The 27788-nt window shown below is 39.6% G+C and overlaps 3 protein-coding genes across 5 annotated transcripts in view; 2 read left to right on the top strand and 1 right to left on the bottom strand.

Moving 5' to 3' along the window:
• Nucleotides 1-27788, top strand: part of LOC106976551 (olfactory receptor 4B1-like) — a 52448-nt gene that overhangs the window by 7967 nt on the left and 16693 nt on the right. The window contains exon 2 of one of the 3 annotated variants that reach the window (XM_053203170.1): nt 17607-17885. The exons of 1 other annotated variant lie outside the window; for it this stretch is intronic. The gene's annotated coding sequence lies outside the window, so the exon portion shown is untranslated. Of the gene's footprint in view, nt 1-17009; nt 17886-27788 lie in introns of those variants that run through there. One more of the 3 variants, XM_015073977.3, reaches the window with a different exon arrangement.
• On the bottom strand, nt 4195-5274 carry LOC106976536 (olfactory receptor 4S2-like). The gene has a single exon (XM_015073965.3). The coding sequence runs from the start codon at nt 5252-5254 to the stop codon at nt 4238-4240; it is 1017 nt and encodes a 338-aa protein (XP_014929451.1). The 5' UTR covers nt 5255-5274; the 3' UTR covers nt 4195-4237.
• Nucleotides 21257-24816, top strand: LOC106976550 (olfactory receptor 4B1). The gene has a single exon (XM_053203169.1). It carries the CDS (start codon nt 23782-23784, stop codon nt 24715-24717), a length of 936 nt encoding a protein of 311 aa, XP_053059144.1. The 5' UTR covers nt 21257-23781; the 3' UTR covers nt 24718-24816.

The raw sequence follows: 27788 nt of genomic DNA, 5'->3' as shown, positions 1-27788 counted from the left end.
TGACCTGAGCCAAAATCCAGAGCCAGACACTCAACTGACTGAGCTACCCAGGTGCCCCTGTTGGGAGGTTTTTGATTACTGATTCAATCTCCTTATTAGTAATTGGTTTGTTCAGATTTTGTATTTCTTTATGTATTGGAAGGTTGGAAGGTTGTATGTTTCTAGGAATTTATCCATTACTTTTAGATTGTCCAATTTGTTGGCATGTAATTGTTCATAGTACTCTCATAATCTTTTGTATTTGTGTGATATCATTTGCAATTTCTAATTTTTTATTTGAGTCCCATCTTTTATTTTATTTCGTAAGTCTTGCTAAAGACTTACGACTTACTTGTTTTTTTTCAGAAAACTACTTCTTAATTTCATTGATCTTTTCCAATTGTTTTTTAGGTATCTATTTCATTTGTTTCTGCTCTGATCTTTGTTGCTTCCTTCCTTCTACTAATTTGGGGTGTTGTTTCTTCTTTCTTTTCTAGTTTTTTGAGGTATAAAGTTAGGTTGAGATTGTTCTGTTTTCTTAAGTAGATATTTATTGCTATAAACATCTCTCAGAACTGTTTTTGCTGCATACCATAAGTTTTGGTATGTTGTGTTTCTGTTTTATCGACTCAAGATATTTTTAAAATTTCTCTTTTAATTTCTTCTTTGACCCATGGGTTATTCAGTAGCATATTGTTTGATCTCTGTATATTTATGAATTTTTCAGTTCTCTTTTGTAATTGATTTTTATTTTTTCTTTTATATAATTTTAAGTTTATTTATTATAAACTTATAATAATAAGTTAATTATTCTCTGAAGGGCAGAGAGAGAAGGAGAGAGAATCCCAAGCAAGCTCTGTGTTGACATCATGGAGCCTGATGCAGGGCTAGATCTCATGATTGATTATGAGCCAAAATCAAGAGTCGGACACTTAACTGATTGAGCCACCCAGGTGCCCCTTGTAATTGATTTTTAGTTTCATACCATTGTGGTTGAAAAGATGCTTGATATGATTTCAGTATTCTTAAATTTATTACGACTTGTTTTGTGGTCTCACATGTGATCTCTCCTAGGGAAAGTTTCATGTGTCCATGAGAAGCATGTGTATTCTTTTGCTTTGGGATGGAATGTTCTGTAAATGTTACATCCATTTGGTCTAACATGTAGTTTAACTCCAGTGTTTCCTAATTGATTTTCTGTCCGGATGATCTATCTATTGATGAAAGTGGGGTTTTGAAGTCCTCTACTATTATTTTATTGCCATCTCTTTCTCCTTTCAGGTCTTTTAATATTTGCTTTATGTATTTAGGTCTTCCTATGTTGGATGCATAGATATTTACAAATGTTATATCTTTTTGTTGCAATGACTCCTTTATCATTATATAATGACCTTCTTTGTCTTTTATTATAGTCTGGGGCTTAAAGTCTGTTTTACTTAATATAAGTATAGCTACTCTTGTTTTCTTTTGGTTTCCATTTGCATGGAATATTTTTTTCCATTCCTTCACTTTCAGTGTGTGTATCATTAAGCTGAAGGGAGAATTTTGTAAGCAGCTTATAGTTGGGTCTTGTTTTTTAATCCATTCCGCCACTCTGTATCTTTGATTGGATAACTTAGTCCATTTACATTTAGAGTAATTATTGATAGGTATGGACTAACTACTGCCATTAATTGTTTTTTGGCTCTTTGTAATTCTTTTCTTCCTTTCTTCTTGTCTTGCTCCCTTGTGATGATTTTCTGTAGTGATGTTCCTTTCTCTTTTGTGGATTCACTGCAGGTTTTTGCTTTCTGGTCACCATGAAGTTTACATAAAATATCTTGTGTTTATAATAGTCTATTTTAAGCTCATAACAACTTAAGTTCAATTATATACTAAAGCTACATTTTTACTCCTCCCCTCATTTTATGTTTTTGATGTCACAATTACCTGTGTATCCATTAACAAATTATTGGGGTTATGGTTATGTTTAGTACTTCTGTCTTTTACCTTTATACCAGAGTTGTAAGTGATTTATTACCTACTGCCATTACAGCACTGGAATATTCTGAATTTAATTGTATTTTACCTTTCAGTGAGATTTATACCTTCATATGTTTTCATGTTACTAATTAGCATCCTTCCAGTTTAGCTTGAAGAACTCCCTTTAATATTTCTTCTAAGGCTGGTCTCGTGGTGGTGATTCCTTTTGCTTGTCCAAAAAACTCTTCATCTCTCCTTCAATTCTGAAAGATAGCTTTACCAGGTCGAGTATTCTTGGTTGGTAGGTTTTTTTCTTTCAGCACTTCGAATATACCATGCCACCCCCTTCTGGCCTGCATAGTTTCTGTGAAAAATGTGTGGATCATCTTATGGGGGTTCTTTTATATGTAACATGTCGTTTTTCTCTAGGTGCTTTAAAGTTTGTCTTTAACTTTTGACAATTTAGTTACAAAGTGTCTCAGTGTGGGTCTCTTTCGATTCATCTTATTTGGAACTGTCTGAGTTTCCTGGGTCTGGATCATCTATTTTCCTTCTTTAGGTTAGGGTAATTTTCATGATTTCTTTGAAAAAGCTTTCTGCCCCTTTCTTTCTCTCTTCTTCTGGGACCCCTGTAATGTGAATATTGGTCTGCTTGATGATATCCTATAGCCCCCTCATGTTATCTTCTCTTTTTCATACTTTTTTCTTTTTGGATGAATTCCACTGACGTGTCTTTGAGTTTATTGATCCTCTCTTTTGCTTGATGTAGTCTGGTATTGAACCTCTATTGAATTTTTCAGTTCAGTTTTTGTATTCTTTAGCTCTGTGATTTCTCTGGTACTTTCTTATATTTTCTTTTTGTTGAAATTCTCACTTTGTTCATGCATCATTCTCCTAACCTTGGTCAGCATATTTATGACCGCTATTTTGAATTCTTTATCAGATAAATCACTTTATTTCATTAAGGCCTATTTCTGGAATTTTATCTTGCTCTTTTGTTTGGCACATATTCCTCTGTTTGTCTGTTTTCCTTGACTCTCTGTTGGTTTCTGTGCGTTAGATAAAAGAGCCATCTCTCCTAGTCTTGATGGAGCGGTGTCTTGTAAGAAATGAACCTAATTATTCAGCCTGGCCTGAGCTTTTGGTTTTCTCTCAAACCTATGTGCAACATGCTTTCTTTGTGTTTAGTGGCTTTCAGTAGATTAGGGTGAGCCACGACCTGTAAGTGTCCCAAAGGGGAGGATCTCATCAAGAAACAGGCTGAATGAAAGCCAGACCCTTAGGCAGTAGCTTTTAAAGTATATAAATAAGCCTCTTTCAGGAAAGACTGGGGAATGGGCATTTTGTCTGTTTCCTTTGTTCTAGGACCTGGTTGAGGAGTGTTTCTTTGTTTGCTGCAGTCCTGTGGGACCAGTGAATGCAAGCCCCACTGCCCACAAGAGTCAGGTGAATGAGGGGGCATACTCTGGGAGCAGCCACAAAACCTGGGTCACCAGATAAGCTCCTGCCAGGGGGACACTGATGACCTGGAATGGGCCAGGGAGAGAAGGTGGAGATAGAGTCCACTGGCCTTCTTGGTCTTTAGGGAGGATTGCAGTCAGCCCCTAGATGTGTGCTAAATTAGAAGCCTGAATCTTAGGCGTTGGCTTTTAAAGTATGTAAATGAGCCTCTTTGAGAAGAAGACTTGGAGAGAGACATTTCTGCCTGCTTCCTCTGGCTGAGCCTTGGGGGACCACCCACAGTGTGTCCTCTTGAGCCCGTTAAGAACTGTTTCTTTGCTATAGTTTTATGGGTCTCATGGATGCAAGCCATGTTGGCTTTCAGAGCTCTATACCATTGGCAGAATGCTTTCACCTTCACTTCCACGCCATTCAGTTCTCTATACAACCCTGGGAAGTGGTAGGAAATGTAGTTTACCTCCATTTTAAAATGAGATAAAAGACCAAAGGTTAGCAAGATCAATGTCAGCATTTGTTTTTGGTATCAATCCTGTATGTTTTAATATTATTCTAATATTTTGGTAATATTTCTTCATATTCCTTTATTAGAATATGCATGCCTGACATTCCATATCGCTTGGAGGCTATTAGAGGCAACCGTACTATATGTTATGAAATGGACTGTGTTTAGGTGTCAGATTTCTCTGCATAAACATTGAGTGCACTCAGGGCCATGAGACTGTCTCTTTGCCTAAAGTCAACTACTAGTGACTGGTAGAATGGGTCCTTCGAAGTAGGTCTTTAGATTTCAAATCCAAGGCTGTGCTATATTGCACTGTTTCTCATGGGATGAAGTTTAAGAGGTGATGACTGACTTGTTTCCAGCAACCCTTTTGGAAACTGGTACAATGCAGGCTATACCAGCCCCACTAAGCTTCACACCAGAGTCCCTCTTATTTCTGTCCAACAACCTCCCGACCCACAGTCTTTTCATGGCATTTTTCACCTCTGTGTTTCTCAGGGTGTAGATCAGAGGGTTTAACATGGGTGTGATGATGGTATAAAACACAGCCACCATCTTGTCCTCAGTAAAAGTGGTGGAAGGCCTTAGGTAGATGAAGAGGCAGGGGACAAAGAACAAGATCACCACTATGATGTGGGAAGCACATGTAGACAGGGCCTTGCGCCTCCCCTCTGACGAGCGGGTCTTAAAGGAAAGCAAGATGACAATGTAAGAGCCCATAAGAATGACAAAGCAGCTCAGTGAAATCATGCCACTGTTAGCTATCACAATGAGCCCCACCATGTATGTCTCTGTGCAAGCCAGCTTCAGTAAAGGGTGGACATCACAGAAGTAGTGGTCAATCACGTTGGGGCCACAGAACGGCAGTTGTACAGTGAGGATGGTCTGGATGAAGGAATGCACAAACCCTCCTAACCAACAGGTTACCACCAGTATAGAGCAGACCTTCTGGTCCATGATGGTCATATAGCGCAGAGGCTTACAGATAGCCACGTACCTGTCATAGGCCATCACTGTGAGAATAAAGATCTCTGTGCAGCCAAACAGATGGGAGAAAAAGAGCTGGACCATACAACCAACAAAGGAGATGCTCTTGACTTTGGCTTGGGAATCAATAATCAGCTTGGGGGCTGTAACAGAGGAGTAGCAGATGTCGACAAAGGATAGGAAGCTGAGGAAGAAGTACATTGGAGAGTTGAGATTGGGACTCCTTTGAATAGTCATTATAATGAGAAAATTTCCAGTCATGAGTGTCATGTAAAAGAGTAAGAACAGAAAGAAGCATAGTTGCTGCACTTTCTCATTTTGGGAAAGACCCATGAAGATAAATTCTGTAACATTATTTTCCATGGAAACTAGGAAGCTCACAAGAGGGAAATACAGTGTGACTTTACCTATAGGAAAAAAGTATGAAAGACAATTAGATTTGGGCACATGGTACCATAACATTGTTATTTTTTTTTTTTTTAATTATTCTCTGGGGCGCCTGGATGGCTCAGTTGGTTGAGTGTCTGACTTCAGGTCAGGTCACGATCTCGCGGTCTGTGAGTTCGAGCCCCGTGGCAGGCTCTGTGCTGACAGCTCGGAGCCTGGAGCCTGCTTCAGATTCTGTGTCTCCCTCTCTCTCTGCCCTTCCCCCACTCATGCTCTGTCTCTTTGTCAAAAATAAATCAACATTAAAAAAATTTAAAAAAAATTATTCTCAAAATTTGTCACTTAAGGTATTGGTTTGGGTAAAGTATGTTTCTTGAAATTATCAGAGATGGACTGTGTGGGAGGAGAAAGAGAGAAAGAGAAAGGAAAAAAGAAAAGTCTGACAGGCTTTAAACAGATTTAGGAATACAGTCTAGGCTCTCCTCCTGTGTCAGTAGTCCAAATTATTGTTGCTCCGGAATTTAAATTAAATCTCTCTGTTAAATTAAGCCTCTGAGTGGTAACCCTCAGTCTCTTTACTCCAGGATGCTTTTCATCCTTGTTTTGGTTGATGTATGGAATTTACAAAAATACACACACACACACACACACACACACACACACACACACATTTGCGATCATAAGTAAATCTTAAAATGTACACTTTGAGTCAAATCTAGGATGTAACTAGATTTTTTTTTTATGTTTATTTTTGAGAGAGAGAGAGAGAGCACGAGCAGGGGAGGGGCAGAGAGAGAAGGGGACAGATGATCCAGAAGCAGGCCCCATGCTGACAGCAGCGAGCCTGATGTGGGGCTTGAACTTACAAATGGTGAGATCATGACCTGAGCCAAAGTCAGATGCTCAACTGGCTCAGCCACCAAGGAGCCCCCTAACTAGCCTTTTTATGAGACCCCTTGGCTTCCCAAATTCCTGATAGCCTGATTAGCTTTGTTGTATTTTAGATTATTCTAGGACTTCACTCTTTGTCATTTCTTATATGTCTGAAAGTCAGAAAAAATGCATAGAGGCTTCACAGAAAGGGACTGCCACCTGCAAGATCCTCAAGACTTCAGATCCCAGTTGACATTAGTTGTTATAAAGTATGGAGAGGAAATAACTCTTGAGTAGGTTTAGATCTTTTAGATCTTAATAATAACCAACTGTGAGTTCTGGGGCAAGTTACTTAACAATGATAGAGACCCAGTTTCTCTGGTCATTGGTGTAACCTCTACATAAACACCAGGGTCTCCTCTGCTTTAGCCTTATGTCATGGAGTTTGGGGTCATCCTTTCATTGTGTTGTGTTGTGTTGTATTGTATTTACTTACTTATTTTTACATTAAAAAATGTTTATTTTTGGGAGGGAGAGAGAGAGAACACATGAGCAGGAGAGGGACAGAGAGAGAGAAAGACACAGAATTTAAAGCAGACTCCAGGCTCTGAGGTGTCAGCACGGAGCCTGATACAAGGCTGGAACTCATGGACTGAGAGATCATGACCGGAGCCAAAGTCAGCGGCTTAACCAGTTGAGCCACCCAGATGCCGCTGGGATGATCCTTTTAATACAATGAATCACTGTCACTGACTGTAGTTTCTTTGTTTCATTATCTATGTTTTCCTTTGAACCAAAAGATGTGTGAAGGTGGGGACAAGGTGTGTCTTTATTTTTGTGCAGCCTGCATGCAAATGTTCCTTTCCTTAGTTTGACCATTTAAGCCTCGCTTTCTTCATCCTTCAAATAGAAATGCTACTATCCGCTTCAGAGAATTATTTTCAATACCAAAGCTAGCCCTGCATATAGTAAGCACTCACGGAATTATGCCCTTTGATTTTCCCGCCAGGTTGCCAGTACTTAAGACATTTCATAATGAAAAATTTCAAACGTACACAAAATGGAGATAGTTGCATTATAAGCTCTCATACATTGACCACTCAGATTAAAAAAATGATTCATGTTTTACTACATTTGGATCACCCATCCCTCTTTTTCACTTGTTTGCCAGGTATTTTAATGCAATTCCCAGTCGTCATGCCATTTCAACCTCTACATGGTTCATTATCCGTATCTCAGGAGCTTTCTTATGTGAGCACAAACGCCATGATCACATCTAACAAAATAACCAGTAGTTGCCTGATATCAACCCATTCATGGTCTGCTGGAGCCATGTTTTGTTCTCATCTCTCCTTTATAGTGCTTAGTTGAGTGCTCACCATGCGTGCTCCATAGGCCAGGGTAGTTCACTGTGGCTGCTGTGCACCTGCGATGTGGATAGTGTGACTAAGAAACCGATGTTCCAATTTTATTTAAATTTAAATTAAAAAAAACATAAAGCAATGTAAAGCATTTTCATGTAATAAAATTTTGGATAGGATGCGTTAAACAAAATATTATTAAAATTAATTCCACCTATTTGTTTTGCTTTTTTATGTGGCTACCGAAACATGTAAAATGACAATGTGGCTTGTATTGTTTCTATCACACAGTGCTGTACTAGGGGTTAGGCTCTGGTCTAGGTGCTTAATCGTACTATCTAATTTGTTTCTTGTAATTATATGAAGTACGTAGAATTATTCCTATTATTCACAAAAGGAATGAAACCCAGAAAAGTAAACTAACTTATTTATAGTCGTGTAGCTAGTCACTGGTGGAACACAGATTCAACCTTGATAAATTCTCTTAGTCTGTGCCACATTGTGTCATAAATGTACAATTTCCATTGGCATTTATTTTAAAAATACTGATAATTCTTTTGGGATCTTCTTTATTATTTTAATATTTCTGGGATATGAATTGCTACTTTAATTAACTCCAAACAAAACTTAACCAAGATAGACACCAGTACTCTGATAAATTAGTGGAGTCCTGATGTCTATGTTCTTGGAAGACCCATAGGCCTTACCGCCAAACAGTAGTTTCTGCTACAGCATAGGCACAGTCTCAGAAAATGGTGCAGATTGTGGAAAAGCATATTCAAACTGCCATTTCTCCTGCCAGAGTCTAGGACTCAGTAGGATCCTCTGTCTCACCTTCCCTCCCCTGCCACTGTCATCTGCCATGTGGTGCTGGGCCTAGACATAGATTATTCCACAGTCTGGAATGCATCACTACCTTTAAAAAATTTTTCTTTATATTAATTTATTTTTGAGAGAGAGACAGAGTGTGAGCAGGGGAGGAACAGCGAGAGAGGGAGACACAGAATCTGAAGCAGGCTCCAGGCTCTGAGCCGTCAGCACAGAGCCTGACTCAGGGCTCGAACTCATGAACTGTGAGATCATGACCTGAGCTGAAGTTGGCTACTTAACTGACTGAGCCACCCAGGTGCCCCTAGAATGCATCACTATCTTTTAACCTGTAGTAGGATAAGGACAGAAGCAAATGGATGAGGGTTAGGCTTCACCAAATGCTAAATTATAGTGCCTTGACTAAATGCTGACTCACTGAAAACATTTGTCCACAGACATTTCTTGAAAGAGGTAGTAGCTTTCTAAAAGTCTGCAGTAAAGGCATTTGCTGACCCCTTCAGATGTCCTCTGTTTCTTTCTATCATAATATTTAAAATCACTGTCTTTGGGGTACCTGGGTGGCTCAGTTGGTTAAGCGTCTGACTTTGGCTCAGGTCATGATCTCATGGTTCATTGAGTTCGAGCCCCATGTCGGGCTCTGTGCTGACAGCTCAGAGCCTGGAGCTTGCTTCAAATTCCATGTCTCCTTCTCTCTCTGCCCCTCCCTTGCTTGTGCTGTCTTTCAAAAATAAAAAAATAAACATTAAAAAAATAAAAAATAAAATCACTGTCTTTTAGACTACTTGTGTGTCTCCCCCAATGGACTGTGCGTCACTTAAATGCAGAGTTCATTCCTATTTGTATAGGTTTTCAGAACTTGACCCTAGGCCAGGGACATATGTTAGGTATTCAGTAAACTTTGTAGGAGGAAGAGAGGGAGAAGGAGAAAGAAGATGAGAGTTACTAGTTTATGAATCTTTCTAGATGGTCTAGCTATTGTCCAGCATAGAATACTGCTTAACAACACAAACTCTTATCAGATGGAGCTGGATTTTCAACCCCTGGGCATGCCAATACCAACTGTGTTGCTTTAACCATGTAAGGTTAGCTATTTACTTATTGTCCTCATCTCTAAAGTAGGGATAAATAGTTCCTGCCTCATAGAGTTGGTGTGAGAATTAAAATAGCTAATGCATGTAAAGCTTAGCATAGTGTCTGGTCCATTAGAAGTACTTATGAAATTTTAGTTATTGTCATTTTTATCCTGTACATTGTTAATATGGGAAATATGAAGCAAAGAAGAAAGGTGATAAAAATGATTTCACTTACCTGGAGAGTATGAATCTCTTCCTTCCCATCATTTCCTACTTCTGAGTCCTATGAATCCTCTACCTAGCTGTTACCCCTCCAAACACCATTCCTATTCCAGTAGTCTCCTATTTCTGTGGTCAGTGCATAACATATATGAATAACATATATGTATTTCATAACATATATGAAAAAAGTAGTCTGTCTCCCATTTATTGCTTAAAATTTCTGTCTGGGTCATAAAGCAAAGTTATTTGTCTTGGAGCCTGAAGCAAACCTAAGTTTACGTTAAGTTCTTGGCAGGTGTTGAGTAAACAACAAGGACGGAGGAAGTATGATAGAAACGTGTGACTTTGGGGACCATCCTGAAGGTTAACTTACTCTCTTCCTGACATCCAGAGTTGTCTTCCAGCTTGGTGTAAATTCAGGTAAAGGCTTTTTCATATCTGAATTCTATGGCTTGGGAAGGAGAAAGAAAAGCCCCATGATACTCAGAGGATACTGTGTTCTGCATCACTATTTTAAGCTATGAGCTCCCATGAGCCTTTAATTGGCTTCCCCTGTTGAAAGTTCTTACCAAAGATACAAATAACTTTACCCACTTCATCGTCCAGGTGTGGGGCCCACTTGGGAGAGGACTTTTTAGAATGAATTCCCCTGTTTTTATGGCCACTGGAGGTGGATCATCCTAGATTTCCTGTCTGATACTCATCCTTTAATCCAACAACAGTGGATTCCATTGATTAAGCACTTAGTATGTGTCTTCCATTATGATAAGCACTTTATACACATTCCACAGTTTTTAGAAATTTTTTATTTTATATTTAGAGCCTCAGTTGAGTTGAAATGAAATAATCATGACTGTTGTTTGAGGTTCACTATCTCCATTTTTTAATATATGACTTCATACTTCACTGTTAATTAATTTAATGAATAAAATATCTGTAAGCCAATATATAATCCAAGTATTAAACATTATGGATAAATTGAATCTACCTGTGCATGCCCTTCTCTAGTGTGTCCCATTGCCTATTCCTGAATGCCAAAAAGTTAAATATATGTAAATTATGTGTATGTTAGTGTGTTTTAAATTTGAATTTTGAGAAGGTTGAACATTTTTTCATGACTTTAGTGATAGTTGGATAGTTTTTTATATTAAATGCCTGTTTTTTGGTCCATTTTTGGATTATCTTTAATTTATTTGTAGAGGTTCATTTTATATAATCTGGATTTTTTTTTGTAATCTGGGTTAAAGCCCTTTGTCATCTCTTTCTTTCTCTATCTCTATATCTCTGTCATCTCCCCTCCCAATTTTGTAACTTCCTTTTTCTCTTTAAATGATATTTTTTGATGAATAGAAGTTCTTAATTTAATGTAATCTAATTTATTGGTATTTTCTATTATGATAGTTGCTGTGGACTGAATGTTTGTGTCTTCCAAAATTCATATGTTGAAATCCTAATTCGTAAGGTGATGGCATTAGGAGATGATGAGGTCATGTGGGCAGTACCCTCATGGAAGAGACCCCAGAAAGCCACTCATCCCTTCCGCCACGCGAAGACAACAAAAAAATGCTTTCTCTGAACCAGGAAGTGAGTTCTTACTAGGTACTGAATCTGAGATTTGGTTTTGGATTTCGTAGCCTCCAGAACTGTGAGAAATAAGTTTCTGTTGTTTATAACCTACCCATTTTGTGGTATTTTGTTATAGCAGCCCAAATGAAGTAAGATAATACTTTTTGGGTCTTCTTTTAAGAAATCCTCCCTATTGCAAGTTCATGAAATTATTTCCCATTAATTTCTAGATGCTTTATTGTTTTACTTTTCATATTTAGATCTAAAATCCATCTGGAATTAATTTTGGGCTATTCTGTGAGAGAGGGGCCAAGACAGATTTTTAATGTGAAAATCTAACTGAACTGAACTAACACCATTTATTATAAAGCTTGTCTTTTATCCATGGCTCTTCTGTGCACCTTTGTAATAAACCAGATGTCCACATATGCATGTCTGCCTCTGGTTGTCCGCCACTGCCTTATTGGTCTGTTTGTCTATATTTGCATCAATATCTGTCTTTATAACTGTAATCTTGTAATAATTCTTGGCCATCAGTAGTGGAAGGCCACCAACTTTGATTATTTGAAGGTAGGTTAGATATCTTTGGCCTTTTGCATTTTCATGTACATTAAAAATATGCTTGTAAATTAGCACAAAAATATCTTCTGGGATTTTATTTGAAATTGCAATGAATCTATTTATAGAGTTGGGTGTATTTGGCACTTTAATGATCTTGAATGTTAAGTGGTATATGCTTTAATTTATCTAGGTCTTTGTTAATTTTTCTAAATGCTTTCTAAATGTTTTCTAATTTTCAGTGTTAGGGTCTTACAAACATTTTGAAGATTTATTTAGATTTTCTACTTTTGCCTCGGATGTGGAAAACTGGAAAGGGTGTTGTTTATAGCCTGTGAACAGGAAAAATCTAGATAAATTACGAATTCATAACTTTTGGGGGAATGTATTAAAGAGTTGAGGTTTTAGAACAACTAAATATCCTGAAATATAAACCCCTCCAAGCAGAGATGAAACACAGCACTGTTTCACTGGGGAGCATTGAAGGAAGAAATGTCAAGAGCCATATAAGTGGGTAAGAAATGTAGGCTAGCATGAGACTACAGAATGCCACAGACACAATGGAGTTCAATGAAGCACACTGGTATGATATTCTCTATAGGGGCCTTCACTGAATGCTCATGAGAAACACTGAGGACAAGGCAGTAGATTGAGGAAATCTATATTGGTGATACATGCTTGTTTGAGGATAGCAGCTGCCACTGTGGGAAAAGCATAAAGCCTCACTCAGACCTTTCTCTCTTACAGAATAAAAGCCTTAGGTCTTGGGGAAAGAACCTTCTTGCCCCTGGGGTTCATGTGAAGATCCACTAGGGCAGGGTGAAGCATAAAAGAAAAGAATATTCTATCCTTGAGGAGGAACAGGAGAGAGGCCTGGACCCAGATCCTACACCAATATGATTTAACGTCTGTTCTGCCTGCGGGTAGGGCAATAAGTCTGCCAAACTAGACCCACCAAAGATGTAAGTCGAAATTCTGCTGCCATAACAAACATGGTAACAAATGATAAATGCTTTAGGTGAGCTGATCAGTAGACTTGACACAGCAAAGAAAAGAATAGTGACCTTAAAGATAGGTTAAAATAGGGGAGCCTGGCTGGCTCAGTCAGTTGAGTGCCTGACTTTGGCTCAGGCCATGATCTCATGGTTTGTGAGTTCAAACCCTACTTTGGGCTCTGTGCTGACAAGCTCAGAGCCTGGAGCCTGCTTCAGATTCTGTGTCTCCCTCTCTCTCTGCACCTCCCCTACTTATGCTCTCTCCTTCTCTCTCTCAAAAATAAATAAACATTAAAAAAATAAAAAAAAAATAGGTTACTATAAATTACCAAACTGAAACATAAGCAGAAAAAAAGAGCAGGAACCCGTCCCCACCAAGTACAGAGTATGCAGGATCTCTAGGACAATATAAAAAAATTAACATTGGCATAACTGGAATCCTAAAGAGAAAATGGGGCAAAAGAAATATTTGAAGAAACAGTGACTGAGAATTTCCAAAAATAATGAAATATATCAAACTATATATCTAAAAGTCTTGGAAAAGTTGAGCAGGAAAAACAACAACAACAAAAGAAATGAAAAAACCCTATGCTGACACATCATATTCCATCTGCTGAAAATAAAAGACAATGAGAAAATCTTGAAGGCATACAGTGGAAAGAAGAAATATAAAAAAGAAGATATGAATTACAGCAGACTTCTCATCAGGAACTATATATGATAGGAGACAATAGAGTAACATCTTTAATAGAGTGGTGTCTTTAAGTATTTGGAAAAAAACCTCTGTCAACTCATAATTTTATACAAATGAAAATATTTTTCAAAATGGAAGTAAAAAAAAAAGGTTTTTATTGCCAATCCAAAACTGAATTCATACTAGAAGACCTGAACTACAAGAATATTAGTTTTTTAGGCAGATAAGAATATTATATTTGATTGAAAGTTGGATATATACACAGAAGTGAAGAACTTCAGAATGGTTAAAGGGTAAATATAAAGGAGTATGTTTTTCTTATTTTATTTGCTCTTAAAATCAGTGATTTTTATTTTTTTATTTTTTCAAGTTTATTTATTTTGAGAGAGAGAGAGAATGCATGCAGGCACAAGCAGGGGAGGGGCAGAGAGAGAGAGGGAGAGAGAGAATCCCAAGTAGGCTCTGCACTGACAGTGTGGGGCTCAATCCCATGAACCATGAGATCATAACCTGAACCGAAATCTAGAGTCAGACGCTTGAGCCACCCAGCATACCAAAATAAGTTATTTAAAAATTAAAAAAAAAAATTTATTTTGAGAGAGACAGAGAGAGTGTGAGCAGGGGAGGGGCAGAGACAGAGAGAGAGAGAGAGAGAGAGAGAGAGTGAGAATGAGAATCCCGGGCTTCACACAGTGTACAGAGCCCGACACAGGGCTCGAACTCACAAAACCATCAGATCATGACCTGAATCAAAGTTGATCACTTAACTGACTGAGTCATCCAGATGCCCTAATAAGTGATTTTTAAAGCAAAAGTAGTAGCAATACATTCTGGGTTTGTAGTATATGTAGAAGTAAATTATATGAAAACATCATAAGAAGTGGGAGGCAGGAATTGGAAGTATACTGTTTTTGGTTCTTAGACTCTATGAAGTTGCATAAAAGTATTTCAAGGTAGATGATGAATGGAAGATATAATATGTTATATAATATAGTCTATTATATATACATATATGTATATATGTATATACTAAAATATGTATATATGTATATACTAAAATATTTTAAAAAGAAGTACAAATCTATAGTGAGGTAAAATGGAATAACAAAAAATAAACTAATTCAAAATTAGGCAGAGAATGAGGAAAAAGGGAACAAAAACAATGGAACATAAAGAATTGGAAAGGTGTTTGGACTGAATCAAACCAAGGGGCAGGCGCCTGGGTGGTGCAGTCGGTTAAGCGTCCGTCTGAATCTCAGCTTGGGTCATGATCTCACAGTTTGTGAGTTTGAGCCCCACATCGGGCTCTATGCTGATGGTGTGGAGGCTGCTTAAGAGTCTGTCTCTCCTTCTCTCTGCCCCTCCCCAGCTGTGCTCCCTCTGTCTCTCAAAATAAATAAATAAACTTAAAAAATTAAAAAAAAGAAGTAAGTCAAACCAGTCAATACTTACATTAAATGTAAATTATCTAGGGGCGCCTGGGTGGCTTGGTCGGTTAAGCATCCGACTTCGGCTCAGGTCATGATCTCACGGTCCGTGAGTTCGAGCCCCGCGTCGGGCTCTGTGCTGACAGCTCAGAGCCTGGAGCCTGTTTCAGATTCTGTGTCTCCCTCTCTCTCTGCTTCTCCCCTGTTCATGCTCTGTCTCTCTCTGTCACAAAAATAAATAAACGTTAAAAAAAAAAATTAAAAAAAAATGTAAATTGTCTAAACACTAATTTAAAAATATTCAAATTATATAAAATACCAAGCCCAAATTTATCCTACCTGTAAGGCCTTATTTAAATATGAAGACATACATAGATTAGGAGTAAAATGCAACAAGATATATAATAAATTCCCTAAGCAATGAAAGCTAGAGCAACTCTATTGATATCAGACAAAGTAGACTTTAGTACAAGGAATATTACCAGAGATAAAGAGGTGACAGATGGATCAATTTGCCAAAAAGACATAATAATCCTAATAGTATTTGCATCTAACAACAAAGTCTTGAAACTACATGAAAAAGAAACACCTAACAGAACTGTCCTTTTTTTTTTTTTTAAACATTTACTTATTTTTGAGAGACAGAGACACAGCACAAGTGGGGGAGGGTCAGAGAGAGAGGGAAACACAGAATCTGAAGTAGGCTCCAGGCTCTGAGCTGTCAGCACAGAGACTGATGCGAGGCTCGAACCCACGAACTTTGAGATTATGACCTGAACTGAAGTCGATGCTTTAACCCACTGAGCCACCCAGACACCCCCTGACTGTCCTTCTATTGAAGTTTTCTCAGTCATCTTTTGGTTGGATGAAACTCCTTATGTAGTAGATTTTTCAGAAAGGGTGCTTATGTACATACAGTATTTACTGAGTTACTATATGATCAAAACTTTAGTTTATTAAAGGACAGCTTGGCTAGGTATAATATTCTAGTTTATACTTTCTTAACATTCTTGAAAATGCTGCTACACAGTTGCCTTGCTTTATAGTGTTTTTGGGAATTTGTATGCCACAAGAATTCTTCTGTTTTTGTAAGTTATTTTATAATTTTGCCTAGAGTTCCTGAGGATTTCTTTCTTAAAAAAAAATTTTTTTTCACGTTTATTTATTTTTTGAGACAGAGAGAGGCAGAGCATGAATAGGGGAGGGTCATAGAGAGAGGGAGACACAGAATCTGAAACAGGCTCCAGGCACAAAGCCTGACGTAGGGCTCGAACTCACGGACTGCGAGATCATGACCTGAGCCAAAGTCGGACACTCAATTGACTGAGCCACCCAGGTGCCCCCTTTCTTTATCTTTAATGTTTAATAGTTTTATTAGAATACATATCAGGGTTGATTGTTCTGTGTTAATCTTTCCTGGTACCCAGTGGATCCTTTAAATGTGTGGATTCAGGATTTTTTTTTTTAAGTTTATTTGTTTATTTTGAAAGAGAGGAGAGAGAGCATGTGAGCAGGGGAGTGGCAGAGAAAGAGGGAGAGAATCCCAAGCACTGTCAGCACAGAGCCTGCTGTGGGACTCAAACCCACAAACTGTGAGATCATGAGCTGAGCTGCAGTCAAGAGTCAGATGCTTAACCAACTGAGCCACCCAGGTGCCTCAAGATTTAGGTATTTTTAAATTGATGAAATATATTTTGGATTATAGTTTTAAATATTGGCTCTATTCTATTGTTTTGATTTTTTTTTTAAGGACATCAATTATATTAGGTCTCCTTGGTCTAACTTCTATTTCCACCTCTTTCTTTTCGCCCTTTTAAATGTCATTTTATTTCCTTTGATTATCTGATTTACTTTCATGCTGTTTATTATATTTTAATTTGAATATTCTCCCTTTGGTACTTTAATTTTCATTGCTGACACAAGTTTTTTGGCTTTTCTTTTTTCTTGAGTTTAATTAGCTCTCATTTCACCCCTTCCTCATTTTAAAAACTTTTTTTTTTGTTCTTAGATTTTATATTTCTAATTCAGCATTTTATTTTCATATACTTAAATGTTTGTTATGTCTTTAGCTTTCCTCTCTCAGAGCATAATTGCTCGGTGTTTATAACTTCTCAAAGTTCTCCAGCTGAATTAATTGAAAAATATCTTGAACCTTTTCCTAGCTCACAAATTTTTGGTAAAGTTTTACACTAGAGACAATAAATTCCATGGGGAATGTGGCTCTTGATCACACTGTGAGGCTCAATTTATTTTAAATAGTTTAAGCATCTCAATATTGAAAAACAATCTTTGGTCTTCTAGTGAGTGTGAGTGGGTTTTCTAAACTAAAAAATAGCACCTAACACTCATTGGCTAGCTCTTTTCTGTACCTGTTTTTTTTTCTAGTTTATAGTTTCTAAATAGATGATCTAAAGACCGACTATGGGGATGATTCCCTGAATCCTTCCCTTTGTGATTTACCTGCATCACCACAGGCTGTTCATTTTCTAAAAGATCATAGAACCCGTGGAATTTTGTTGTGTGGGAGCAAGATTGGCACTGTTAATTGGCAATCGCAATCACAAAATCAAAGTCACTAGAAGGGAATTCATTGTCATGGAAACAGTGCCTCAGCAACTTGACCAGTCACTAGCTGAGTGACTCAGAAGTCAGTTAAACTCTCTGACTCTTCGCTGCCTCATCTGTCAACTAAGGAGATGGGATTCATGGTCTTTAAATTGCCTTTCAGCTCTAAAGTTTCCTCAGTTTCGCCTAATGTCTCAGCTGTGATGAAGTGGCTCAGCCCACTGGGGGCCTTCGATGTGGAGGAAGGAACCTGTGGAACAGTTTTGTTGTGAAGAGAGCTTCCTGTGTTCCGGGGCACACCGCGTCAGTCTCCTCAGCCCTTTGAGTGACATCCCTTTGAGTGATGGGCTCTTGCAACAGATGGAGAAATTGCTCCTGATTCTAAGGAGGAGAACCTTTATGTTCAAGTCTTTGCTGTAAAACTGAACATTACTCAAACAAGGTAGGTAATGCCATACCCAGGAGGATGTCTCAGGTTGACTGAATGTGGAGACTTTGATAGGCTCCAGATCACAGTGTGATGTAGAATGAGTCACTTTTCCTCCCTGAGCCTCAGTTTCTGCCCCTGTATAAAGGAGGGGGCTGAACAGAATGTGCCCTAAAGTTCTCCTTGACGTTCACATTCTGGGATTCCATCAAGTACCACTTGGGCTCTAGAGTGAGTTGTGGGAAGGAGGCCCTTGTGATGTGACTTTGAGTTCATTGCAGTAGGTCTTCCAGGCTCTCTATCACTTGTTATTTTGTCCTCGTCATTCAGACTGTATTTGGGAGGATAAAGTTGTACCTAGTTAGGGTCTAGAACATCATTTACCTACCTAGGTTTACAGGTAATCCATGGGTTACCTTCTAATCCGTGATCCTAGGGTGAGGGTTTTATCTGGGGAAGTGCTGGAGGAGGTAATTTGTTGCCGACTAACTGTCTTTTTCTCGGGCAAGGGGAATGAGAAAGCAGAGAGAAATGTAAGTAAATACCAGGAAGGGCGAGCTGATAATAGCTACTACTTATTGAGAGCTTCCTGTTTGCCAGGCAGCCCTCTTGCAACAACCATGTCAGATATGAATTGTTACCCTATTCCAAGAAAATAAGAAAATCTGTTCCTAGAGACACATGATGTGATCGAGCTCAGCATCGGCAGCCACCTGCAGTGCTTGTTCCCACAATCCCTACCTAAGACCAGCCCCTGAGGAGAGAGAAGGGCGGTTCAGCAGGTGTTCTCGTTTTGTTTTCTCCAGTCCCTTAGAGGTCCCTGAACCTGGAAATGTTCCCTCCACTAAAAAGGCGGGTCACTTCTGACCTGTGATTCATCACTTCCATGCCTCACAATGATGCCATGAGCTCATCTGATACAATTGTCTTACATTTCCCTAATGAATTTTTTGTTTGTATTTTAAAATATATATCATGTGGTCCTAAATGGTAATCTTCTCAACGTATAGACTCAGATGTTATATGTACAGGAGTGTGTCAGAGATTTGGTCTCTTAAGTGAGAATTGGGCAATTCATGTCCAAGCAGCACTGCATAAAACAAAGAGCAACTAATGCCTTCTATGGAACGTAATTCATGGAAAATAACCTATGAGGTAGAAGTAATAACTTTAAAAAAAATTTTTAACATTTATTTATTGTTGAGAGACAGAGACAGAGTGTGAGCAGGGAAGGGGCAGAGAGAGGGGGAGACACAGTATCTGAAGCAAGCTCCAGGCTCTGGGATGTCCACACAGAGCCTGATGTGGGGCTCGAACTCATGAACTGTGAGATCATGACCTGAGCTGAAGACAGATGCTTAACCGACTGAGGCACCTAGGTGCCCCAGTAATATTTTAATAGCCAAGTTGTGATATGTGTGTCTTTGATCTTGTGCAGTTAAATGTAAATGTCTGTTTCCAAAATAGAAATGATCTACATTATTCACAACTTTATATGTTTGATGAAAAAGAGTCACACCTGTGTTGTATGAGGTCAAGATAGACTGAAAGGAAAATGTAGACAGCATTAAATAACCTACTCTTTCTTATCAATTCTACTGGTTAATCAACTTACCAATCAAAACTCTACATATCTAGTGAGCACCATCTGTAAGGTTGACACTTAGGTGCCGTGTGGGTTTGAGGAGTAATAAATTGAAGACAAATAGGCAACATGAAACCACAATAAGCAATAAAAGTCTCTATAAAAATCAAATGTAATAAATTGCATGGTTCTAACTGTAGGTGGTAGAGAATTTCTTCTTCTTTTCCTTCTTCCTTTTTTTTTTTTTTAAAGTGTGCTTCATGCCCAGCGCAGAACCCAGTGTGGAGCTTGATCTCACCACCCTGAGATCAAGACCTGAGCTGAGATTGAGTTGGATGCTTAACTGACTGAACCACCCAGGTGCCTTGAGAATCTCTTCATTTTTAAATTCAACTCCGTGAACATTTACTGAGTACTTACTGTGTACTTGGTTCTGAAGATTCAGACATGAACAAGCTCTGCTTATTAAGGGAGACAGATACTGAAACAGTAATTATGATAAAAATTGGTAAATTATGATAAAAATTGGTAAATATTCCAGCAGAAACAAACAAACACAGAAGTGTTAGCTAGAGGGGAATGATGAATGGTTTTGATCTGAGCATTAAAGCAAGAATAACCTTGGGGCGCCTGGTTGGCTCAGTCATTGGAGCATGGTTGGGTTCAAGCCCCAACTCAATGCCAAGTAGAGATTGTAGAGATTACTTAAAAATGAAATCTTAAAAAAAAAAATAAAATGAGAGTAAACAGTTAGAAAGCTGAGGTGTGCATGCCACACAAAATGTAAAGAGCATACGTGCAAAGAGCAAGTTTGGGAGAAAGATGTCTATTTCTGACTGGCTGGAAGGCGGGCTCTGGGAGCAGTGGCAGCAGGGAAACTAGAGAACGGGCTCCAGTTCGTACATGCCATGCAAATACTACTGGACTTAGCCTTGTAGGCAGGGGGACCATTGATAGATTTCAGGTCACTGCATGATGTGTTCAGATTTGCATTTAGAAGTGTAACAACAATAATAAAGATAGCTTATATTTATTGAGGGCTTGCTGTGAACTAGGTGCCACATGCCTTATTGCACTGAACAGACAGATTGCTTAAACTCATTTCCAGAGTCGAGAGCTGAGACGAACGCACAAGTGTGGAAGTGACTGGGGTGGCTTCCTAGGCAGCGGACACTGTAGAGTGGGTGGGACTTGGATCGGGAGGTGGAGGGGCAGGCATGGCGTGTAATGTGAAAAGTAAGATGCTCCTGTGGTGGTTATCAGCTTGCCTTCATGAGAAGGTGAGGGGACTTTTTAAAAAAATTAATTAATTAATTTTTTAAACTTGTTTTATTTCTTATTTTTTTTAATTTACATCCAAATTAGTTAGCATGTAGTGCAACAATGATTTCAGGAGTAGATTCCTTAGTGCCCCTGACCCATTTAGCCCATCCTTCTTCCACAACGCCTCCAGAAACCCTCAGTTTGTTCTGCATATTTATGAGTCCCTTCTGTTTTGCCCCCCTCCCTGTTTTTATATTATTTTTGTTTCCCTTCCCTTATGTTCATCTGTTTTGTGAAGGTGAGGGGACTTCTAAGTAGAGCAAGAATATGTATTTAGAGGTGAGTGAAGTTGGCTTAAAAGGGCATGGGGAAATACTTTAGAGCTTCTAAAATTCAGTGGAGGAGTTGAGGCCTGTATCCAGGCACCAGGGTGGCTTCTGAGCGAACTGAGCACAGGGACTCAGGGAGAATGCTGACTTCAGCATGCAGGCTGGTGGGAGGTCGGGGGGTGGGGGGGGGAGACCTGCGACACCTGGAGATGGTCGGTGCATGGAGGAGCTGCGGTGATCCTCACATGGGCTTCTATCCTGCCTGAAGACCGAGACTTCAGGAAGATGGAGGAGGAAGTTGGTGAAATCAGTGGGTTGTGGAGAGAGTGTACATGTGGGAAAAGCAGGAGAGGCAGGAGTCAGAGGTGACTGCAAAGATTCACGTCTGAGGGCTGAGCAGAATGACGGTGCTGCTGTAAGACCCCCTGAGAAGAGGGGTCTGTCAGAGCACGCCTGCTGGGAGATACCCACTCCACAGGTCAGAGTCACCAGTTGCAGCTCTAACCCCTGGCTAAAGCCGTGCCATGAGGGGCAGAGGAGGAGGGGACATTCCCAAGTCTCACACTGTGCTCAGTGTCCCACACAGCTTCTTCGTCTCTCTTATTCCAGAGATGGTGGCATTGAAATGTTCCCGATAACTTGCAGTTGCCTGCCATGTTCCTGCTATTCACAGGGAAGGCATAATAAATGGATTTGGACAAGTTTTATATCAGCCATGGGTTTTGATGTCATTTCTGTGAGGTGCTGGAGTGGCCAACCGCTTTCTCATCTGGCTGAGGAGTGGTGGCCCTCTCTCCCTTTCTAGAAAGGCCTGGGTTTCAGCCTTGGCTCAATCATTAACAGGCTGTATTTGGGCAGGCTACTTAACCTCTCTGAGTCACAATTGACTCACCTATCAATTAGCGACCTCAAAGTGGTACAGGAAGAATTAATTGAGGGGACAACAGTTATCACAGTCCAGCACGCAGTAGCTACTGACTAAAGGACAACAGTATCTGCTGCTGTGGCTGTCGGGGTGACAATGACAGTGACGATGGTGAAATCAGGTCACCACATGCTTGAGGTTTCCTCTGGCCACCAGAGGCTGGGTTGTTTTTGTTTAAGATTTTTAAAGTTTATTTATTTTGAGAGAGAAAGAGCACACACAGTGGGGAGGAGCAGAGAGGGAGGGAGACAGAGAATCCCAAGCAGGCCCCACCCAGGATGGAGCCCCACAAGGGGCTCGATCTCATGACAGCGAGATCATGACTTGAGCTGATATCCAGAGTCTGTCGCTTAACTGACTGAGCCACCCAGGCTCCCTGAGTCTGTGGGTTGTTTTTGGTGTTTCCCTGTCTCCCTTCCTCTGGAACAGAAAGGGAACCTCCCCTTGCTTCACCTCTCCTGTTCAGTTGCTCTTCTTCAGTGCCCTTCTTTCATGCCATGCAATCCCCTAGTTCTTCTCCAGTGTTAGCCAGGTGACTCGCCGAGGATTCTCTCAGCGTATTTTCACCTTCTGTATATCTTCTAATTTTTACTATGAGAAAGATTAGTGATGAGGGAGGTATTTAATTTATTTCAGTGTGGAAGCCCAAGTGAAAGAAGAAAAAAATAAAAGGAATAAGGAATACTTCAGGGTAGTCTTATTTGTTTTTCTTTTTTAAACTGAGGTATAGCTGACACACAATGTTACATCAGTTTCAGGTGTACAACATAGTGATTTGACACCTTCAACCTAATTTCAAAAGCAGAGAAAATCTTTGAGAGATTCCGCTGCCTCGTGTCATGAACGTGCTGCTGAATCGCATGTAGTTACAAGCTTCCTGAAAGTGAGAGCCATCTTTCAGTCTTCTCTTGTATGTCCCAAATTGCCTGGGCACATGGTAGGTACTTAATAAAACATTTGGTTAAAGAACTGAATTAAAATAAATCCTCACCTCCTGCTGACAAAAAGTACCAATGGTGGGAAAACTGAAAGACAGAAACAAGCAGACTGGTGAATCCCCATATATTACATTCGAACTGTTGTTTGATACTGACCTATATTCTCAACAACTTCCAGATGTCCACTTGGACCCCAGGTGTCAAAATTTTCTCGAAATGTTTGTAAAAATTCATGAAGATGTGGGATTGAGCAAAACCATAGGACCTGAAAGAACCCAGAAACTTAGATAATTCATGTAAGGAAAATATTGAAGATATTCTTTAGAAAGGGAGAACTATTAATGAAATTGGCATTTCTGGGAAGGAAATGGAGGAAACCAGGGATTCATGAGACGTTTACTTGAGAATTTCTCATGCAAAGACATGATGAAAAATGTTGAGAATGGGAGAATTGTTGGTAATATGGATACTTATTAATGCTGAAAATGTTGATTATTATTTCCAGTGTGGTATACTTGAAATAACATACCAGTTGGAATAAAATGATCTGGTTCTTGTTCTGGATCCACTTCTTACTGGGGGGCTTCACTAATTCCCAACCCCTTTGAGCTTTGGTTTTCTCCCTTGTGATAAGGAGATCATGGAGTTTTTTTGCAAGATAGATTGCATAGTGTCTTGTATAGAGTGGACTGTTGGGCAGTGAATGGATAAACGTTTGTGATATTAACAAATAAATAAGTAAAATAAACCAATAAGATAATATGTGCAAAAGGGCTCTATTAACAGGCAAGTGCTAAATAAACATGAAGGATTGTTGTTATGATGTGTTTGTTTTGTCACAGGGGTCTTCTCTGAGATACATTTTCTCCAAATGGAGTCCATGGCCATTACGAATAATGTGACTGAGTTAATTTTCACTGGCCTGTTTCAGGATCCAGAGGTTCAGAGAGCATGCTTTGTGGTGTTTCTTCCTGTGTACCTGGCCACAGTGGTGGGCAATGGTCTCATTGTTCTGACAGTCAATGTCAGTAAGAGTCTGCGTTCCCCCATGTACTTCTTCCTTAGCTACTTATCCCTGGTGGAGATCACTTACTCCTCTACTGTTGTCCCTAAATTCATCACAGACTTACTTGCCAAGATTAAAACCATCTCTCTGGAGGGCTGTGTGGCTCAGATATTCTTCTTCCACTTCTTTGGGGTCACCGAGATCCTTTTGCTTGTGGTGATGGCCTATGACCGCTATGTGGCCATCTGCAAGCCTCTTCAGTATATGAACATTATGAGCCGCCAACTATGTCATGTACTGGTGTCTGGCTCCTGGCTTGGGGGCCTTTTCCACTCCATTATACAGATTCTCATCACCGTCCAGTTGCCCTTCTGTGGTCCCAATGTGATTGACCACTACTTCTGTGATCTTCAGCCATTATTCAAGCTTGCCTGCACTGACACCTTTGTGGAGGGGGTTATTGTGTTGGCCAACAGTGGCTTAATTGCTCTGTGCTCCTTCCTCATTTTGGTGTCCTCCTATATTATTATCCTTGTCAACTTGAGGAACCATTCTGCAGAGGGGAGGCGCAAAGCCCTCTCTACCTGTGCCTCTCACATCACAGGGGTCCTCTTGTTCTTTGGACCTGCCATCTTCCTCTACATGCGACCCTCCTCCATCTTCACTGAGGACAAACTGGTGGCCGTGTTCTACACAGTTGTCACCCCCATGCTGAACCCCATCATCTACACACTCAGAAATGCAGAGGTGAAAATTGCCATGAGGAGGTTGTGGGGCAAAAAGAACTTAGGGATGGAATAAAAATGGGAAAGTGATAAAGAAAAACATCTAATTATTCTTTGTTTTTGAAATGAATTTTGATTTCAGTGGGACATTCAGGAATGGCAAAAACAAATGTAAGGACTTAATGTTACTGTTGCTGTGATTCTTCTTAATAACCCAACACTTGCTTGTATCTTGGTATAATGTTCCAAGGAAAGAGATCCGATTGCCTCTATGATATCCAAGAATATCATGAGATTGGGTAACATTGAGACTCAAACTAAATGGCAAATGCAAAGGAGAATATTTTGACAGATGTTTTGTAAGTTAAAGTACTTCTTCTATGACATACTTCCTCTCTCCTTCCCTCCCTCCCTTCCTCCCTCCCTTCCTTCCTTCTCCCTTCTGTGTTCAGCCTCCTAATGACAACAGCTTATATTTCATTAAGAAGGGGAATCAAACAGAGGAATTATCATGGGATATTTGAGGAGAGTGCCAATATGATCTTCTCTTCCACTGTGGAGAAATGTATCTTTGAAAATTGTGTCTGGGGGCACCTGGGTGGCTCAGTCGGTTAAGTGCCTGACTTCGGCCCAGATCATGGTCTTGAATTTTGTGGGTTGGAGCCCCATGTGGGGCTCTGTGCTGACAGCTCCGAGCCTGGAGCCTGCTTTGGGTTCTGTGTCTCCCTCTCTCTCTGTCCCTCCCCTGCTCACACTCTGTCTCTCAAAAATAAACATAAAAAAAAAAAAGAAAATTGTGTCCATGAATTTTTCTGTTTTCTGATTGGTTCTTGGTGTCTTGTACCATGGACTGTCTGATTACAAGTACCGAAAAAGTCCCTGGGGCCATTTCGATTCTTGTGACATGTTGGTACAAAAGGTAGGTCTTCAGTCTCCACAGGCCTTTTCACAATGTCCAGTATCCATAAGTTAAAAAAAATATATCAAAAGGGCATAGGTTCTAGCTATCAATAGGGAAAGATCAAGTCAAACATTTTAACGAAAAGATCACTTTTAGCCTTATCCAAATGTAAATACAGAATGTAGGAAATTTTTTATTTTTTATTTTTTTTAAATTTATTTTTAATTTAATATATATGTATTTTTTTAGAGAGGAAATGTGAGCAGGGTGGGGGCAGAGGGAGAGGGGGAGAGAGAATCCCAAGCAGGCTTCATGCCCTCAAGACTGTGAGATCATGACCTAAGCCAAAATCAAGAGTTGAATGGTTAACTGACTGAGCCACCCAGGCACCCCCAGAATGTAGAAAATTCTTATTAGGCCTAACTTGAAGAATGAAAGGAAGGGAAATACTACCCATGCATGTTTCTACTCCAGACTTCTGTCCTTTATTCTAGGTGACCATGCCAAGTCCGTTTCTTATCATGCCTATTAGTGTTTCCTGGTGAAGTAGGATGAGACAGTCTATGTCTCTGTTACTGTGATCCTGCTGTGACTGGCCATGACTCCTGTGGTCTCCAGCTATTATCCAGGCTTGCCTGCACTGACACTTTTGTGGAGAGGGTTATTGTGTTGGCCAACAGTAGCTTCATTGTCATGTACTCCTTCCTCATTTTGGTGACCTCATAGATTCTTTCACCTCTCCAAACTCCACCTCACCCAACTGACTCATATCATTGTGGACAATTTAGAGGTTATAATAAAATTTGCCCCTTTGGCTTTGGAATTACAAAGACTGGCTTTGCATTTGCTCTCTGTCCTTCCACCTCTCCTTGAGGATCAGATGAAGTAATTCAGGCAATTTCCTTGCAGAGGGATGAAGCATTGCAGGTGTGCTCTGGGCCTTAGAGGCTTCTCTCTTTCTTCTTAGGTGCTGACTGAACATGTAGGTGAATAGTGGTTTTCAAGGCAGCAGGAAATCTTCCCCACTTCTCCAGTAATCATGGTCATAGATGACCATCACTAAACCCTGAGAAAATACTTCTGCCCAGAATAACTTTACCAGCCTTTTCTATATGGCAAAATCGTATACATCCTTTTAAGCTGTGGGTTAAAGTCATCTCACTTATGAGGCCTTCTCTGACTTCTCTCCTCCTTGAGTTGGATTTATGTCTCCTGTCCAAGGTTGTATTTATCATTGCCCTTATTCTGATTGTAATTATTTTATACATGTTTCTTTCAAGGGCAAGACTGTTCACTCTTCTTTGTGGCTGGGTGAATGCATGTAGCTGGTGCTTGTTGAATTAACCCTTGATGCCCATGTACTGTCCTTTGTATATCAATTCTCACTGATTCTTTCTGAACACTTTCATGGTGAAGAGCACATCTCTGCCTGTTAAAATTTTAAGAGCTCAGGCTCTGAAATTCAGTAGGATGTGTCAGTTGCCTCTCAGCCACAACCCAAGATCTAACTACTTCATTTCTCTAAACATGAGTTTCTGCATAATTAAAATAAGATTAATAATAGCATGCACTTAAGATTATTCTGAATATTAAATACAATAACATACATAAAGCTTTTAGAAAATAACAGGGTATGGAGTTGTACCATGGACCCAATAAATATTAGCCATCATCGTTGTTATTGTTGCTGTTGGTAATTACATGTCTGTCCACATGTAGGTCTTCTTTTCATCCTTTTGAGCTACTCAGAATAGGCCTCGATTGCATACCAAAAAGTTTAAAGGCAGTTCACTTCTTTGGTTTTGAGACTTCTTTGGGCTAAACATTCTCTGTCACTTAATTGCTTTGAAAGCCTAGCACAGTACCTGGCACATTGTAGGTGCTCAATAAATGTTTGTTAAATAGATGTTGACTGTATTGTAGGTCAACTATATTTCAATTAAAAAAAAAAAAGGAATAGACCATAATGTAGCCTCCCCATTGTCTTTTATGCTGAATGTGCTTGTACTTTGTTAATGTATATTTTAAAGCATATGGTCCAGAACTGAACTTGTATTGCAGAGGCTGGGGTGTTAGAATGCAGGCTGTGATAGGAGCCACTTACTCAGTGTGCATGTTTGGGTTCTTCACTGAGAGCTTTGAAAAAGAACATCATCAACAAACTCTGAGTCATTGAATACTGCAGGGGCAGAAAACATCTACAGTAACTGAATTGTCAAAATTCTCAGGGATTCCCTTTCCCTAGT

The sequence above is a fragment of the Acinonyx jubatus genome, chromosome D1 (assembly GCF_027475565.1).
Source record: "Acinonyx jubatus isolate Ajub_Pintada_27869175 chromosome D1, VMU_Ajub_asm_v1.0, whole genome shotgun sequence".
Taxonomy (NCBI): domain Eukaryota; kingdom Metazoa; phylum Chordata; class Mammalia; order Carnivora; family Felidae; genus Acinonyx; species Acinonyx jubatus.
Note: the sequence above shows the minus strand (reverse complement) of the source record. Positions and strands in the feature narration are given on the sequence as shown.